The sequence below is a fragment of the Lissotriton vulgaris genome, chromosome 2_2 (assembly GCF_964263255.1).
Source record: "Lissotriton vulgaris chromosome 2_2, aLisVul1.2, whole genome shotgun sequence".
In the NCBI taxonomy this organism is placed as follows: Eukaryota; Metazoa; Chordata; class Amphibia; order Caudata; family Salamandridae; genus Lissotriton; species Lissotriton vulgaris.
This window is the reverse complement of record NC_141688.1, coordinates 209,988,036-210,005,667: the sequence shown is the minus strand read 5'-3', so window position 1 is coordinate 210,005,667 and position 17,632 is coordinate 209,988,036. Positions and strand designations below refer to the sequence as shown.

The 17,632-nt window shown below is 47.5% G+C and overlaps 1 protein-coding gene across 4 annotated transcripts in view; it reads right to left on the bottom strand.

The window, feature by feature from the left end:
• The window catches only part of LOC147729254 (uncharacterized), a 690,765-nt gene that overhangs the window by 573,689 nt on the left and 99,444 nt on the right, over positions 1 to 17,632 (bottom strand). For all 4 annotated transcript variants that reach the window (XM_086959552.1, XM_086959555.1, XM_086959553.1 and 1 more), the window contains exons 6-7: positions 16,948 to 17,115; positions 16,455 to 16,640 (exon numbers count right to left, since the gene is read on the bottom strand). In XM_086959552.1, the coding sequence (XP_086815678.1) occupies positions 16,455 to 16,640; positions 16,948 to 17,115 (354 nt within the window). The remainder of the gene's footprint in view (positions 1 to 16,454; positions 16,641 to 16,947; positions 17,116 to 17,632) is intronic.

Here is a 17,632-nt window from a genome sequence, read left to right as displayed (position 1 = left end):
TTCCTGCAGGCGATCAATCATTATGATGGAAGAGATGGTGTGAAGGCCGGGGATAGGTTCAACAGAATCTGCACCACCGCCTGACCAGCATCAATCATGTAGAAGATATTATTGACTGAAGTTATTAGTGCCGTCTCGGTCCCATCGTTACTTCTAAATCCATACTGAGAAATGTTCAGCAGATGTTGTTCCAAATAAGTCATCAACTGGGCATTTAGATGTTTCTCCAGGGTCTTGGCGGGAATGAGTAGCAAAGTAATGTGCCAATAGTTTTTCAATTCAGAGGGGTCCAAGTTGGATTCTTTAAGGAGAGGCTTAACAGTCGCAGTTTTCCAGCTTTGAGGATGGCATCCGGAGGAAATAGCCTGATTGAGAGTTGCTGTGAGGTAGGAAATATTGATGTCCCCTCCTAAATGCATCAGTTTGGGAGAGCAAGGTTCAAGTGGGGAGCCTGATTTAACTCTTCGTAGAAGCTGTTCGGTCAGCTGATGGGTTAGATGGAGAAAAGCAGAAAGACAGTAATACCTATTCTTAGTCTGTGGAGGGCTAGAGGCTGTGTAATTAGTCTTTTGGGAAGAGGTGGAGGGCTCAGAATTAAGACTGTCCAAGGAAGAGTGAATGTAAATAAAATTGGAATGAAAGAATTTTGCCATACGATTACAGTCAAAGTCAAGTCAGAATATTTATATAGCGGGCTACATACCCAGAGGGTCTCAAGGCGCTTGAGGAAGGGTGGGAATTACTTGTCGAATATCCAGGTTTTAAGTTGTTTTCTGAATGCTAGGTGATTCTGAGTGAGACGGAGGTGAGTGAGAAGTGAGTTCCAGGTTTTAGCTGCCAGGTAGGAGAAGGATCTGCCTCCCATGGTGGTTTTGTTGATGCGAGGTACGGTAGCAAGGGCTTGGTTGGAGGATCGTAGCTGGCGGGGGGGGGAGTGTAGAAGGAAAGTCGTGTGTTGAGTTATTCGGGTCCAAGTTCGTAGAGTGCCTTGTGTGCGTGGGTTAGGAGGCGGAAAGTAATCCTCTTATTGACCGGGAGCCAGTGGAGGTTTTTCAGGTGACTGGAGATGTGGTCTTTCACGGTATGTCTAGTATGAGTCTTGCTGATGCGTTCTGGATGCGTTGGAGTTTTTTCTGGAGTTTTGCGGTGGTACCGGCGTATAGGGTGTTTCCGTAGTCCAGGCAGCTTGTAACCAGTGCATGGGTGACCGTTTTTCTGGTTTCGGTGGGGATCCAGCGAAATGTTTTTTTGAGCATGCGAAGAATGTTGAAGCAGGATGAGGAGACGGCGCTGACATGTCTGTTCATAGAGAGTGAGGAGTCCAGGATGACGCCCAGGTACCGTGCGTGGTCCGTCGGGATGGGTGCTTTTCCAAGGGCCTCTGGCCACCAAGAGTCATCCCAGGCGGAGGGGGAGGTACCTAAGATAAGGACTTCTGTTTTGTCTGAGTTCAGTTTCAGACGGCTGTGCTTCATCCACTCGGCAACTTCTTTCATTCCTTCATGTAGGTTGGTTTTGGCGGTGTTAGGGTCTTTGGTGAGTCAGAGGATCAGTTGAGTGTCGTCAGCGTAGGAGATGATGTTGAGGTTGTGTTGGCGTGCGATGGCCGCGAGGGGGCTCATGTATACGTTGAAGAGGGTGGGGCTGAGTGAGGATCCTTGAGGTACGCCGCAAATGACTTCAGTGGCCTCTGACTTGAATGGTGGGAGGCGGACTCTCTGGGTTCTTCCGGTGAGGAACGAGGTGATCCATTTCAGTGCTTTTCCTTGGATTCCGATGTTTTTGAGGCGCTGTAGAAGGGTGCTATGGCAGACTGTGTCGAAGGCTGCGGAGAGGTCGAGGAGGATGAGGGCGACTGTGTCTCCATTGTCCAGTAGAGTTTGAATGTCGTCTGTTGCTGCGCTGAGCGCGGTCTCAGTGCTGTGTTTGGCTCGGAAGCCGGACTGTGAGCGGTCAAGGGATTTGTTGGTTTCGAGGAAGGCGGCGAGCTGGTTGTTGACAGCTTTCTCGATGACTTTGGCCGGGAATGGGAGGAGCGAGATGGGGCGGTAGTTTTTGAGTTCGGTGGGGTCAGCTGTGGGTTTTTTCAGAAGGGCGCTGAGTTCGGCGTGTTTCCAGCTTTCCGGGAAGGTGGCGGAGTTGAGGGAGCAGTTGATGACGTCTCGGAGGTGTGGTGCTATGATGGAGTCTGCTTTGTTGAAGATGTGGTGAGGGCATGGGTCTGTGGGGGATCCTGAGTGGATGGAGTTCATCAGGCGGATGGTGTCCTCAGTGGGTTCCAGTCATTAAGGATGTTCAAGGGGGGTGAAGGTCCTGCAGAATGTTGGGTGGGTTGGTCTCCGGGATGGTTGTCGAAGCTGTTGTGGATGTCTGCTATTTTGTTGTGGAAGAACAAAGCTAGGGAGTCGCAGAGGGCTTGAGAGGGGGTGATGTCGTTGGAGTTGGCTGAGGGGTTGGTGAATTCTTTGACGATGTTGAATAATTCCTTGCTGTTGTGGGCGTTGTTCTCTAGTCAGTCTTTGAATGCGGCTTTCTTGGCAGATCGGATTAGTTGGTGGTGTATGCGGGTGGCGTTTTTGAAGGCGTCCCTGGTGCTGGTGTTTGGGTCTTTTTTCCAGGCCTTCTCGAAGGAGCGACAGAGTTTCTTCGATTTCTTAAGATAATCGTTAAACCAGGAGGCGTTTTTGCTGCCTAGTTTGATTTGACGTTTTTTCAATGGTGCTAGGATGTCAGCGCTGTTGGATAGCCATTGGGTGAGGTTAATGGCTGCTTGGTCGGGGTTTGAGAAGTGGACACGGGGGTTTTGAAGAAACGATGAGGAGATCTGGTCAGTGGTGATTTTGTTCCAGCTTCTTCGCAGAGAAGGTTGAGGATGGTTGTGAGTTGTGGTCTTATTGTAGATAAAGTGAACGCAGCTGTGGTCCGTCCAATGTAGGGTTGTGGTGTGACTGAAGGAGACATGTTTTCTGGAGGTGAAGATAGGGTCGAGTGTGTGACCTGCGATGTGGGTGGGGGTAGTGACAAGTTGTTTGAGTCCGAGGTTGGCGAGATTGTCCAGAAGGGTGGTGGCGTTGCGGTCATCGCTCTTTTCCAGGTGAAAGTTGAGGTCTCCCAGTAGAATGTAATCCTCGGAGGGGAGGGCGTGAGAGGTGATAAAGTCAGTGATGTCGTCGCGGAATTGTGCGCGGGATCCTGGAGGTCGGTAGAGGAGGGTGCCTCTAAGTGTGGTCTTGGGGTCGGTGTGGATCTGGAAGTGAAGGTGTTCGGCGTTGGCAAGGTTGACGTCTGAGCTGGTTGAGATGCGGATGGAATTCTTATGGACGATAGCGATGCCAATGAATATGTTCCCTCCATCTTGTTCCTCTCAGGTTGCCAAAAATCTGGGGGTTAAGATGGACAACAGGCTAACCTTGAAATCCCAGATCCTGGGGTTGTCGGGCACCTGCTTTGGCATCCTTAGGATGCTGCGGAGGTTTCTTCCCCTGCTCTCCGAGGAACACAGGACGCTGACAGTCCAGGCTCTGATCGGGTCCAGGTTGGATTATTCCAACATTCTTTACCTGGGCCTTCCAGAGTACTTGCTGCAGCGGCTTCAAGTGGTGCAGAACGCCGCTGCCAGGGCAATTTTCGGTCTTAGTAGGCGTTCCAGTGCCTCGGGCCTGTTGGCAACTTTGCACTGGCTTCCCATCCGCAAGCGGATCGCCTTTAAGGCGTTGACCTTGGCCTACAAAGCTCTTCACAAGGGGGGAGCTAAGTACCTCCAAAAGAGACTGGTCTTTTATCAACCGACCAGGTCTCTGAGGTCGGAATCCCTGTACCTGGCTGTTGTCCCACGGATTAAGAAAGCGCGCCTCGGTGGCCGCTCTTTTGGACTGCTGGCACCACAGCTGTGGAACTCTCTGCCGCTGGCTCTGCGGGGAGCCTCTAGCCTGCTGGCTTTTAGGAAGGGCCTTAAAACTTGGCTGTTTACTCAGTAGCCTGTCCTTCGCAAATTTTCTGGCTGACTCTTTTTCTATTTTTTATCTAGTTTTATGTTAGTATGTCGCAGTTCCTTCTCTCTTTCTCCTATAAAGCGCCGGGACACTCTTTTTGAGTAGCCGAGCGCTATAGAAAAGATTAAATAACATAACATAACATAACATGCCTCCTCCTGTTTGGTCGGTGCGGTCCTTAAGGATGATCTTGTATCCTTCCAGGATGGCAATTGTGACGTCTGGGGCTGAGGAGGCGTTCATCCATGTTTCTGTTAGGAAGGCGACGTCAGGAGAAATGGTGTCTAGAAGGTTCCAGAGGTCAATGGCGTGTCTGTGGACCGAGCGGGTGTTGAGCAGAATGCATTTTAGGTGGTTGGAGTCAGATATCTGTTGTGTGTTCGTGGATGAGGAATTGTTCTTGGTGCCGACGAACTTGCAGGAGTTGCAGGAGAAGGGTCCATGGGTGTGTCCAGGAGCGGCTTGGGCGTAGTTGGGGAGTCGACCGGGGTTTAGGGCTAAGAGGGTGGTAGCTGCTGTAAGCCAAGTCGAATGCTCTGCAGCTGCCAAATCAGTGGCATTATGGTCTAGATTCGATTGTTAAAAGCCCATAAAAAGGATTCATTACTTATACCTTTCGAATTTCTTTTAAACACCTTATTGATAACCCTCGGAGCAGGGTCATGTGTGAAGTGAAAGGAAAGGGAAAAAGGCACAGCATGGTGGCCAGACCAAGTGAGGGGAAGAGGTTCATCAACCCAAAGAGAATGGTCATTGGGGAAAATATTGCCATGAATATGTCATGCATAATAAGTATATGTCCTTACTAACTGTGCATGACCACAACATGAAATCGTATCTTTGAATACCTGCAAGACTTTACAAAAGTCACTGTCAAAATGAAAGTTAAAATCTCCCAAGAGGGTAAGGTTTTGCTTTCCATGATAGGGGTCTGTGAGGTGAACAAACTCCTTGATGAGCAATAAAGTCAGAGATCACAATTTAATATTTGGTAAGCCTTCTGGCATGAATGCGAAATTCAGAGTGGGTATTCTTGGTTGACCAAGTAGGAAGAGAGGCATCCTGAGGTACTGTCAAGCCAAATGCCATGGAGGTGGGCTGAAAGTTGCAAACAGGGCAAACAGTGATGTTATCAATCAAGGGTTCTCCCAAGCTGAGGGGGAGATAGGCTGCAGTATTACCCTATTGCTGAATTTTAAGGAGCTGGTCTCTGGAGTAAATAAGGAATTCGGCCTTTTCTGTGGTGCAAATCTCAACCTTTCCCAGTGTGTCAAGAGATTTGAGAGGAATTGGTGAATACCGTTTAACAGGATACGTTTGCAGGTGTGCACAAAACTACTCACAGGTCATTCTAGTCCTGGAACTAACGGTTCATGTGTTAGTTCCAGGCCTAGAAAAATGTATGCCTAGCTAGCATCCAATACCTGGTGTAATATGAGGCATGGTATAATCTAAGAGGCTATTACCAGAGCTGTGATGCATTAAAAGACCGACATCCAATGAAGAAGAAAATCTTAGAGAATACTCTTGTAAACTATATGGAGAAATCATTCCTCTACAGGAATGTAAACTCTACCAAGGCATTGAACTTTCGCTTCGACGCAATGGTTTCTCTGATGTTGCTTGTTCCCCAACAATTGAAAAATATATATTTTTAAAACAGGTAATAACCATAATCTTAAACACTTCCAAAATCAGTACGCTTTCGCCCACCTCAGACACAGAAGGAAGAAGAATTATTTCCAAATGATCTAAAAAGGGTTGGAATTTTATGTGGCTAACATACATGCCCCTAACAAGGGTGACCAAACGTTCTGGACTGACTGGACACAAAACCTTTAAGTCATTCCTGACAAATCACTCCTTCTTTTAGAGGGTGACTTTAACCTCCAGTTTGACCCTACTATTGATAAGAACTCTACATGTCGGTACTACCCTCTTAAAACGCATAAACATATGGACTGCCTCTGCAAAAAATGTAATTTAAACGACGCGAGGAGACTACAATACCCAGAAGTAAAAGATTATACACTCTTCATACTCCCTTGTTGATTATATTATGAGGGCGACCACACTCATAACATTGATCAAACATCTATCGAGCCTAGACTAATCTCAGATCAGCCTTGTGTAACCGTGTCTCTAATCGGCTTTAAAACTAATCCCAAAACACTCGCTGGGATCTGAATGATGAAATACTAACATCCCCTGAAAATGTTATGAAGATACATTCATCAATTGAGAATTTCCTAAACGGTCATCTCGAAGCAGATTATTCCCAATTAACCAGGTGGGAGACTCTTAAGGCCACTATCAGAGGTACTCCAATAAAAATTAGATAAAACAGGAACAAAGAAGCTAATTCCAAACTACAAAAACTAGAAAAAGAGATTAAATCATTAAGAGCATTTCCAAATACGGTCCAAAGACAATTCCTACCTCTCTTCCCTCACGGCTAAAAAATGGCTGGCAGTCGCACACAGCAGATACGCCAAAGTCAAGCCTGCCTGCACCCAGCGGCGTCCAGCCGGGTTCAGGTCCAGTCACTATGGCCAAAATCTGGAATATTCCTCAAATAATCTTAGATCCTGATCTCATATGAAAACTTCCTGTAAAAACTTGACAATTTAGATATTTTAAAATGTAAACAGTCAGATATTATACAGACAGAGTCTGCAAACATTTAAAACTAATGCAGAGAATAGAACACAAACGTCCAAGCCCACAGCAAAAGATTTATCCATCGTCTATCTCAATACACGGACGTTGATCAAACATTCAACTTGAGGTATTTTATAATCTCGATTCTGAATCCCCCGACAATTGTTACTAATGGAAACTTGGTAAACAGAGGTCTATGCTTGACATCTTAGCAGCACTCATGAAGAATTATTACTTAATCAACTACAACATACCTCAGGGGAAAAAGGCAGAGGGGTAGCCGCAATTATTAAAAAAAGCATCTCACCTTCACCAATCTTACTCCCTCACCAATCACAATGGCAGAGAATATTGTAATAAAATTGGACTCCCCAATAATCACCCCTCAATATGTATTGTCTTGTACAGTCCCCCAGGCACATTCTCCAGGTACCCCTACTTTTTGATTATTTTCTATCTGCCTTAGTTATTGATTACCATTACGAGAATGGGGTAACCCTTAAGGTATGGACCTGGGTAACTAGAGATATAAACAAACAGTGGTCCTAGACCTATAGATTGAAGTACATTGATCAAATCAGAAATTGAATAAATGTTCAAAACAAAAGCACCTTTGATTAGTCTGCTATCTGTAAATCAAAGACTAGATCTTTGAAAAGAACCTTACTCCACGGTTTTTAGAAAAATATATTCTTGTTTAATTTTTGTATTCATATTTTGCATAATTTTGTCAACAAAAACATATAAGTTGCCCCAAGACGGGAAAGTGCAAAGGGAAAGTGTGATTCAAGGGGGCGAGCAAGTGAGGTGAAGAAGAGAAATTGCACAATAGTGAAAAAGAGATAAATTTATAATTTTAACAATCAATACTGAATACAAACATTCAAAATTAGCAGTATTGAGCACCTAGCCAAAAAAGATAAATTCATTTAAATTGTAATCAACAACATTGTAGTATTCACGTATAAATGTCCACAGTCTTGCACTGTCTACAATGTTGGAGAGACACTGGTCTAAGGTGTATATATTGAAAATGTCGACGTTTCGACTCGACTTATTCCCAAACGGTGATTTGGACCTGGGGATTGCGAATCTTCATCAGGACAAAGAGCAAAAACGAGGCAACCAGGGAATATTGAATAACCCTAAAAACAAAAGTAATTCTGAATTATTATCCGTGGTGTAAAGATGCAGCCTATCCCCACATGGGGTATGGCAGTTCCTCTTACCCTTTGTAGTAGAGAAAACGTTAGTTGGGTGATCCGAATTCACCACATCTTGACAGGAATCCTGCGGAGACAAAATGGAATGGGATCTAGAATATATCCAAATCACGTGGTACTTAATTCCACCAATGGTAGCTGATATTACAAGGGCATCTTTTTACCTTGAAAACATATCTTGGTCCATGTAATGGAGACGTTATTTCTTATGTGGACTTGACAGGTAATACCTAGAATTAATTTAAGGCAACATCAGTATACCCAGTGCGGACTGTCTGATAGTTACTAGTATGTTGCCATGTTGAACGTTGTCAATTACCTTAATTGAGTATGAACACTGACTCCAAGTTGGGAAAATTACGAGCAGTCACTCCAGACTTGAAAACATATCTTGGTCCATGTAATGGAGACGTTATTTCTTATGTGGACTTGGCAGGTAATACCTAGAATTAATTTAAGGCAACATCAGTATACCCAGTGCGGACTGTCTGATAGTTACTAGTATGTTGCCATGTTGAACGTTGTCAATTACCTTGATTGAGTATGAACACTGCCTCCAAGTTGGGAAAATTACGAGCAGTCACTCCAGACTTGAAAGCGCACTGCAAAAATGACAATAAGTCATCGTTCATTATATGCCATTGATATCACTTATTTGGAGGGTTCTTTTAGGGATTCTTTCAAGTATACTGGATACGCTTACCTGGTTTTGAATTATGTATTGTTTTGGCAAGAGCCCTTTATCAATGGTCAGAAAGTTGAGGCATACAGAGACACAGGGGCCAGCATTACCATGGTGATTGACCATCTGGTCCCCTCTGCTAATCTGACCCCTGGTTTCATTTATCAGATAACAGACGTTCATGGAGTGAAAAGAAGGCATCCCATGGCAGTAGTCGAGCTCAGCTGGGGTAATGTCACAGGGCCCATGAGAGTGGCAGTGACAGACACCCTACCTGTAGATTGCTTACTGGGGAATGACCTGGAACTCTCAGCATGGGCTGAGGTGGAGCAAGAAACCCACTCCAGAATGAGAGGCCTACCCAGAAAGGTTAGTGGGGCAGTAATAGCTACAGCCCCAGTCCAAGCACAATTCCTCCCTGAAAAGGTTGGAAGAGCAGTGGTAGCCACTGCCCAGGCTCAGACAGACTTTCCTGAACAGGATAGGAGGGCTGAGACAGTCACAGCCCACACACAGACTGAGTGCCCTCCTGAAAAGGTTGGCAAGGTTGAAATGGTCTAAGCCTCTACTCAGACAGATAGTGGGGTTGTGGAGCCTGAAACAATGGATCACTCCACCCAAACAGAGAGCATTGAGGAGGAAGAAAAGTCTTCCCCCTCCCAGACACTAGGTGAGAGCCAGCCTCCTCAGCGAACTGACTGTACCCCTGGTGAAGGAACTGCCCCAGAGGTAGTCAGGCCTAGCCTGACAGAGTCCCTGATGGCAGTGGACCCTTCCCAGGTGGGACCCAGTCTGGAGCAGGCAGCCTGCACCTCTCTACCCTACCTCAATCAGCCCAGGGCTGTAAAGGTCAGGGAGGCCAGTGGTGGACCCCAAAGGGCCCCCTGTCCAAAATAACTTCCCAATCAGCAGATTAGGATCACTGAAGCTAGTAGTCCTAGCCAAGTGAAAATAAAACACACTCCTGAGGGATACCCCTTAAACTTAGTTAGGGAACTCCCACAGCTGGACACTGCTGGGCACAGCCAAACCTGGGGCCTAAAAACCCCAAGCCTGACCTGTCCCTCCAGTAAGCCAAACAGAGGGACTCAGCCTCCAGCTTTAGGTAGCCAGAGGTTGACCCTGAGAGCTCATAGCAACTCAGTACTGGAAAGAAAGGCACATATGGTGGATAGCGATTGGAGGAAGTTGAGCCCAACAGTAGTGGAGTCTCACTTCAGTACTCCATTCCCACGCCAGTCTTTTACTTTGCCAAAGCACACCACAGGTAGTGATTCCCTATAGTGGAGACCCTCAGATACCCTTAGGGTGAGAGGGGTTGCTTAGTGGACCATGAAACAGGGGGTAACAATGCCAGTGTATGTACCACCTCATATGGCCACTCAGGCAATATAGGCTTACCTGGTCAAGGATAGCCTTATCTCTTTTCGTTTGGGGGGGGGGGGGGGGGGGGGGGTTGTGTAGGAAGGTGGATACCTGACTATGGTTGCCCCCAACTTTTTGCCTGGTGTTTTGCTGGTTTTCCGACTTAGTTGGCCTGGGACCCTGCCAATCAGGACCCCAGGCCTACTGCTCGCTCTGTAAAATGGATTCCATGTACCTTAGGTGCATTATCCAATTGGTACTGGGCCACCTTATCAGACCCTGTAACTCAGGGCATAGGTGTACCCAGGGCCTACCAGGGGCTGCCGCATGTATTATGCCACCCCTGGCTGGCCATCTAAATCTGACACAACTGGCTGCACGACAGCTGGGGTAAGGTGGTGTAATCACCCTTTGCTTTAGATATAGTATACCTATATCTAACCCTAAAATGGACACACAGATTCCTATCAGTCACTCCTATGGCAGGCCTTGACAATCCTGAAGGCAGAGTGCTTGGAATCGTGTGAGATGGTGCTCTGGCATGAGCTGAGCCCTTTGCAGCTTGCGGAACCAAGTCCTAATAGCTGTTCCATGATAACGCATACCATATACTCTTAAGTGCATTATAATCCTCGCGGTTATATGCTATCTCTGGTATCGCTTTATCAAAACATGTCGAGTAAGGTGTCATACGAATTGGAATACTAACCCCTCGCAAATTCTGGCGACGGGGTTAGCATTCCACCCTTCTAGAGGTACACGACATGTATGTAACTGTGAACCCCGGTTAAAGTTAACTCGAGCCTCAGCATCACAAAATGGATGCTGCCACCACAGACACAAGTCTGACCCCCTGCAGCTGGGAGTCCTTCCAGCGAGGGGAGCTTGGACAAAGGGTTTCCTGTCAGGGGCGGTGCTAGCACCATCCCAGACAGGGTTTTGTGTATCCTGGGTAGGCAGGGCTTTAGAGGAAGGTGACTGCAAGTGGCACCCCGGTGCTCACTATGCATCTGCCGGCTAGAACCAGTTCCAGGGGCACACCAGCCCCTGAGCTAGGGAAAGTCCGGCATGGGAGAGGGGTGTAACTACCCCCCTTCCTGGTCCCACCCATGGGCAGGACCTAGTCGCGTGCCAGCCCCTTTCCTTAGTATAAAGGTAGGAGCGGGCCCCCTTCCAAATTAGATCATCTTTGAATCCTGAAACTACTTTCTACGAAAGAAACTCAAGACTTCTTCCTAAGATTTCTCCCTTGTGACTAAGGAGTAGTCACCCTGCACCCGCAGGCACCATCTAAGAACACTGCGGTTTGCTGCACGTCCTTCCTCCGGAATCCGACTGACCAGCACGACAAGACCCGGCTTCCCTGGCACCTCTGACCTCTACCTACCTCTACAGCTAAGCTGAGAACCGTAGGTGCGACGAGACCTCGAGGGACCGGCCATCATCAGAAGTGCACGACTTCTATCCAGCACGACCGCCGAGGGATCCTCGAGTGAGTGCTTTGGGGTCCGAGAAGCCCCGACCCTGAGCAGCTCCAGCACCGAAGTCCAGCCCCCCAGCATCCACGAGATCTGCGTGGGGCCCTTCTGCTTTTTGCTGCTCACCGCGTTGTCTGGCTACTAGCCCGCTGGCTTGTGGCCTTCCCGGCAACGAACGACGACATCAACACTGCTAGTCTGGTTGCTCCAGACTGGCCCTTGCTCCCCTCCAAAAGAGGAGCACCCCGGACCCTCCTGGCCCACTCCAGACGCCATCTTGAGTCCACCGCGTGGGCTTGAATTTGCCAAGACTTGTTGCCCCAATCCTGGGTCCAGCGACGTCGACAGTAGCAACCATCGTGGGACAGCTCGCACCTCCATCCTGGTCGCCGACAACGCCTCCTGGTCCGTGAGACTGCAAAGCCCAGCGTCGCCCACTCACCTGGTCGAGGTGACTCCATCCGGTGCCATCCTGGTGCCCATCTAATCACTGGCTAGTGATTCAGAACTTGGTCCCCTCTGCTTACAGGTGTCTTCCATCTCCGATCCAGGCTTGGATCACTTCGAACTTCTCCACTGGTCGCCTGCCAGCAACTTCTTCTTTCAGGCTCCTGGTTCGTCAACGAGGGTTTCCGACGACACTTGAACCCTATGCAGCCGCAGCCCCTGGGCTTGGTAAACAGAGTACCCCGGTGCTCCAGCGTAGAATAACTCTCTAAGTGCCTAGATCCACTATCGTTTTTGACCTACCTTGTCGGGTTCGCCCGAGAACACTAACTTTTGCTTTTACTAGCCTCCATAGACTTTGTCCCGCATCCCGCGTGAGAGTGCACACTCTGCACCCGAGTCCCCTAGGCCTCCTGCTAGTAATCTGAAGGTTCAGTAGGCCAGTCCTAGCGATTCCAAACCACATGAGATTAGTACTTACCTGCTAGTAATTTCGCATTCCACTTTTGTAGTATATGGTTTTTCGTGCCCCTCGGGCATTTGTGTAAATTGTGCAACTTATAGAATTTTCGTAAGAGTTTTGTTGGGTGCTTAGTACCCTGTCCTCATAAAGAGAACAGGGCTGTTGTGATCTAAATAAATATACTGTTTATTTTCATAACACTTGTGTGGTGTCATTTCACTTGGTGTTCAAGGGGTATATGTGATGGTATAACAGCTGGCTTAACACGCCCTCTAGAGTTTAGCCCGAAGACTGCTCGTATCCATGCTACTAGGATAGCTGGTCTATAAGGTTGACTTACAACCAATCATCAATAAGGGTTGTTTGGACTGATACAAAGTGCTCACTAGAATAGTGAACATTATATATCAGGCCAATTTCTCACACCCCCTTAGGCCTACCCCTTATCGAAGGTGTGGCTGGCACATAGAAGGCCTTGTACCCTTCCAGAAAAAGATCACACCCACCACCCATGTTTCTTGGAGGCAGATGATCATAAATTGTTTTATATAGGTAACCCAATTTTCATCAGACATTTTGGCAGCCAGGCCTGCAATGTTCCATGAAACAACATGACATCCTGATGCTATAACCTGAGGGTTTTCTATATGGATAGATTCACCTGTAGCCACAGTGCCCTGAGCCGCAGGTGCCTCCTGTCAGTCACACAGCTCAAGCCCAGATAGCACTTCGTACCTGTTCTGTGTGTTAACATTAGACCCATACTGATAGCGGCAAGCACTATTAATCCTGTTGTAGGTTTCGTTCAAACCACTTGAACCACAGGAATTGGTGATGTTGTATATAAATTGTGCGTCCTGGACTGGTGTCTGTGGTTCAAACACCCGCCTAATTGGTCTTTGTTGGGGTGTGGGTTTGCATAAATGTGCGTAGAAGTATTCCAGTGGGCGCACGCAAATGCTATTCTCATTATAGACTAGTGAGGAGGCTCTCAAAAGGACAGTTGCTACATGCTGGGGATGTTTAAAGTTTATAACTATGCAATCCCCACTGCCCGTCTTTTTGGAAGCGCCTACCCAATTTACACGCCTTACTGGAGAGTGGAGAAGTGTGGCTCACTGGTTAGAGGAGCCATACCCTGAAGCAGAGGTCAGACCCGGGACCAGAGTTCGATTCCCGACGCGGCAGGGTCTTGAGCCCAATTGTCCACGGACTCGATAATTCTCGCTTCGGTGCCCACTCTAAGCACGAGTTCACACTATGGAGCTCTGGGCAATAAGCTTGCTTAATCTCCACAACGGCCCCCCTGGGGCGGGATGCCTGGCTTTCACCTTGGGGATACCCAGTACGGGTTATCTCACAGGGAAAAGCCAGGATGAGTTCCCAATGCAAGCGCTGAGATGCTCTAGGGTAAGTCGAGCGCTATATAAGAACATACATACATACATACATACATACTGCCATTATCTGTTCTGAGTAGGAAATGGGAAAGCCACAATTTTTATTAAGCCACGCCACTGCCTTATTTTTTAAAGAGGCGTGGGATTCATCATAAGGAGAGGCGGGATGGGTACCACAAGGTGGAACATTGGTTTATACTGCCACAAACGGTGCACAATCTGGTGGTAAATTTAGGTATCGATTATACCTAGGAGGTCTAAGGGCTCTGCCACTTTGGGAGGCTATATTAGGTTGTGTCCGCGGAACAGCTGCCACAGGGGCGGCCGATGGATTTGATGCTTCAGTCCCAATGGCAGCTGTTGCAACAGTATTCCCCTTCCCCTTGTTCAGCTGGTCTTAGGCTTTCACTACTTCCTGCCCTTTTCCACCCGAATATGCGCTACCATTAGTTGGTGCACTCAGATGTGTAGATAACAAACCACCCAACCTGGCCACTTCTGTGACCAGAGTCTCAATCTTGTTGGTTAGTGGTTTAATTAACTCCTCTATCTTCGTAGTTAGTTTTGCTTCTAGATTTTTAATGACAGAGGCAAACTGATCAGAGTTCAAGTTAGGACCATTGTCATTATTTCCTGTAAATACAAAAGGGGTTATGGCAGGGCTAAGAGGTACCTTCCCATCCTTTTTTTTAGATTTAGCGTTATGCTTCCCCACCTCTTTTTGATGAGCTGTCCTACAAGTTCTCATCGGCCTGATTTCAGGCTGGGCCTCATTTGGCATACCCGTGTCCTCGCTTAGCAGGGCGTGTTGATCTGAGTGAACCTCAACACTCACTATAATGGGCAATGGTGGTTCTACTACAGTAACACCACCCGAGTTTGCCTCAACGTCTAAGGTCATACTAGTGGGAGACAATTCTGGTAGGTCCACTATCACAGTGCCCTTCCCTAAAGATCCACTGGTTTACTTTCTTAACCAAATAGCTGTCCAGGGTGGCGGGACCCACTACAGCTTTATCCGTTTTGGATTTAGACATTTTAGACAATGATGGCACACAGCTTACACACAGGAATAACCACTACTTACTCATAAGAAATGTCAGAAATATATGAAATAAAGTCTCACGTGCAGCACAATGAAGGTCCAATTAAAATGGTGTAGAGTCCCTGGCCCAGTCCAGTCTCCTCTGACCGCTGAGGGCCACAGAGTGCCCGCCCTTTGCCCGGGCTTAGCCCCGGGCGCTCACGCGCGCGACTCGCGGGGCGAGAGGCGTTCCTCTCTTTTGTGGCGCCTCCGGGCGCAGAGGTGGCGTCAGGGACGTGATTCCGCCGCCGGGGCACCTGGGAGGTGTAGTTTCTGGGCCCCCTGGTGGCTGAGGTTGAAGTTGCGGCGTGGGCGCGACAGCCGTTCCCCTCACGGCGTCTCCCTCGCACTGGTGGGCAGCAAGAAGCAGCAGCCGTTCCCCTCACGGCAGGTGAGCAAAATTATCGGCGTCCCACAGGGCGCTTGGCGCTCCTCTCTTTTGTGGCGCCTCCGGGCGCAGAGGTGGCGTCAGGGACGTGATTCCGTCGCCAGGGCACCTGGGAGGTGTAGTTTCTGGGCCCCCCGGTGGCTGAGGTCGAAGTTGCGGCGTGGGCGCGACAGCCGTTCCCCTCACGGCGTCTCCCTCGCGCTGGTGAGGCAGCAAGAAGTAGCAGCCGTTCCCCTCACGGCAGGTGAGCAAAATTATCGGCGTCCCCGTAGTAGTTAGGGCAACCCCGAGACTTGATTCCTCAGACAAGCAGGAAGAAGAGAAGAAGAAACAAAGACCAGTACTGAAAGAAGAAGAGGAGGAAGAGGACACCAACTGACTTGGCCTCAACCCTACAGGCCTGTCCAGACCTCGACCTGCTCCAGCGAAAGCCTGGCGTGTCTATCACCCAGCAGCCCCTCAGAACCCGGAGGACCTGTCCTGCTTTCTATACCAAGACTCTGTCTCCTGTGAGAACCGGATTTGCTCAGCAACAGACTCTGGCTCCAGTCAAATCCGTGGCCTGCACCACTCTACAAACCCACAGCCGAGGACAAGTGGCCCAACACCCTGAGGAGGTCTCCCCAGCGATCCGGTCCTGGAATCCGGTGAACCCGGACCTGCCTCAAGCCTCCCGACAACACTTGAAACCCCTATCTGGAGGATCCCCGCGACCTGAGTAAGTAAGGAATCTCCGACACCTCAAGTCACCCCTGCACCTGAAGCCCACACCCTTCGGTGTCCAAGCAACCCCCAGCTTCCCAACTTACCTCTCTAACCGATGTGGTTCTGAAAAGTCTATGAAAATCTATAAGAGGATGAGAAAGGGAGGAATCAATGAAGGGGTTAAAGTGAATGAATGAGATGTGACTGCATGGGAGGAGGGGATATGTTGGAGTTAGGAATGTCACATCTGAGACCTAATAAATAGTGTAATCAAAAACAAAAGTTGTGATAACTCTGTACAATTTGATGAGTGTGAGATGTGACGAGTGTTCATGGGATGTAATGAAAGTGTGGCTTCGAATGACCAGGAGGTAAGAGCAGGGAGTGTGAGGAGAGTACATGGGTGTGTCAGGAAACATGAGCTGTGACATGAGACACTAAATTGTTATGGAGAGATTTTAAAATGGAAACTACTTTCCTTTTACTGCACTCATAATGAGCTTTACCTGATCACAAGTTTTAGAAAGTTAACACTGGTATTCTCTATCAATAATCAGTTTACGTACATTTTCCATATACATAGCCTCTCTTTCCTGAAAATGATTTCTCTCTTTATTGAGGAGATTCTTAAGACTTTCAGTCTGTTCCTGTAGAAGACTGTATTTCTCTTCACTGTCTCCCAGCTTCCGAGTGAGGTTCTGAATTATCATCTGCACGTCTTGGCTTACGGAATCATTCACAGGTACTTGATCCTGTATGAAAATAAAAAAACAAATTTTAAAAAACGCAATACTAGCTTTAGGCTAGAAATTGTTTCATTTCCAAGTTTGTCCAAGATAAAATAAAATTCGAAATCTTTTATCGCATCTTCCATTTCTTTTTAGATGATTGGTGTACACCGAAGTACCTTGAGGATATTTATAACTATGTGTGAAGATAGATGCCAAACAAATGAAAGGGTTGTTCGTGTTCAAGAGAATCGGATTTAAACTCCCAGTTGGGACAATGGCGGTATACACTTCACACTAAATAAAGCAAAGTACATCAACCCTCCGGTACCTGTTGGTCTTCTAAAGATGGAGGGATGTATTTGGGTTGGCTGTTGGATCCAACTGCCATTTGCAACTCAATAATGTAAGCCTCTTTTTCAGAGAGTTTCTTTTCCTTCTGAACAAGGATGGCATCCATTTCTGAACCCCTCTGCTGCTGGGCCTCCAGTTCAGCAATCTAGGAGTAAACAGAAAAAAGATGATGAATGAGTAGCATTTTTGATTCACTGGGCACCACTGGATTTGTCTGGTCCTTCTGTGCCACCTACACAAGCCTACTTTCTAAAAGTGATCAACTGTTATTTGGCTACCAGCTTTTCTCTAGCCATACAAAAAGCTAAACAAATTTAAAGCCACATGAAAGTAATCACATTTCTGAAAACTGAAAAATATGTTCTGTATACATTAATATATCAGAACAATCCCCTTGAGAAGCATTTCGGTACATCTGTCCAGGTTTTCTCTAATAATCAGTGAATCTCCATAGGACAGCTGTAGTATAACCCAAGAAAGACACGAAGCCCCCTCCCACCCACATGGGTACTCTATTTCAGTAGATTCACCCCACATATTAACCTTAATAAAAAAAAAAAGACAAAGACAGTCACCTGTACTTCATTTGTTTGTTCAGGCTAACATGCCATTGATCACATATATAATTTTCCTGTATTTGAGATGAAAGAACAGAAAAGTAA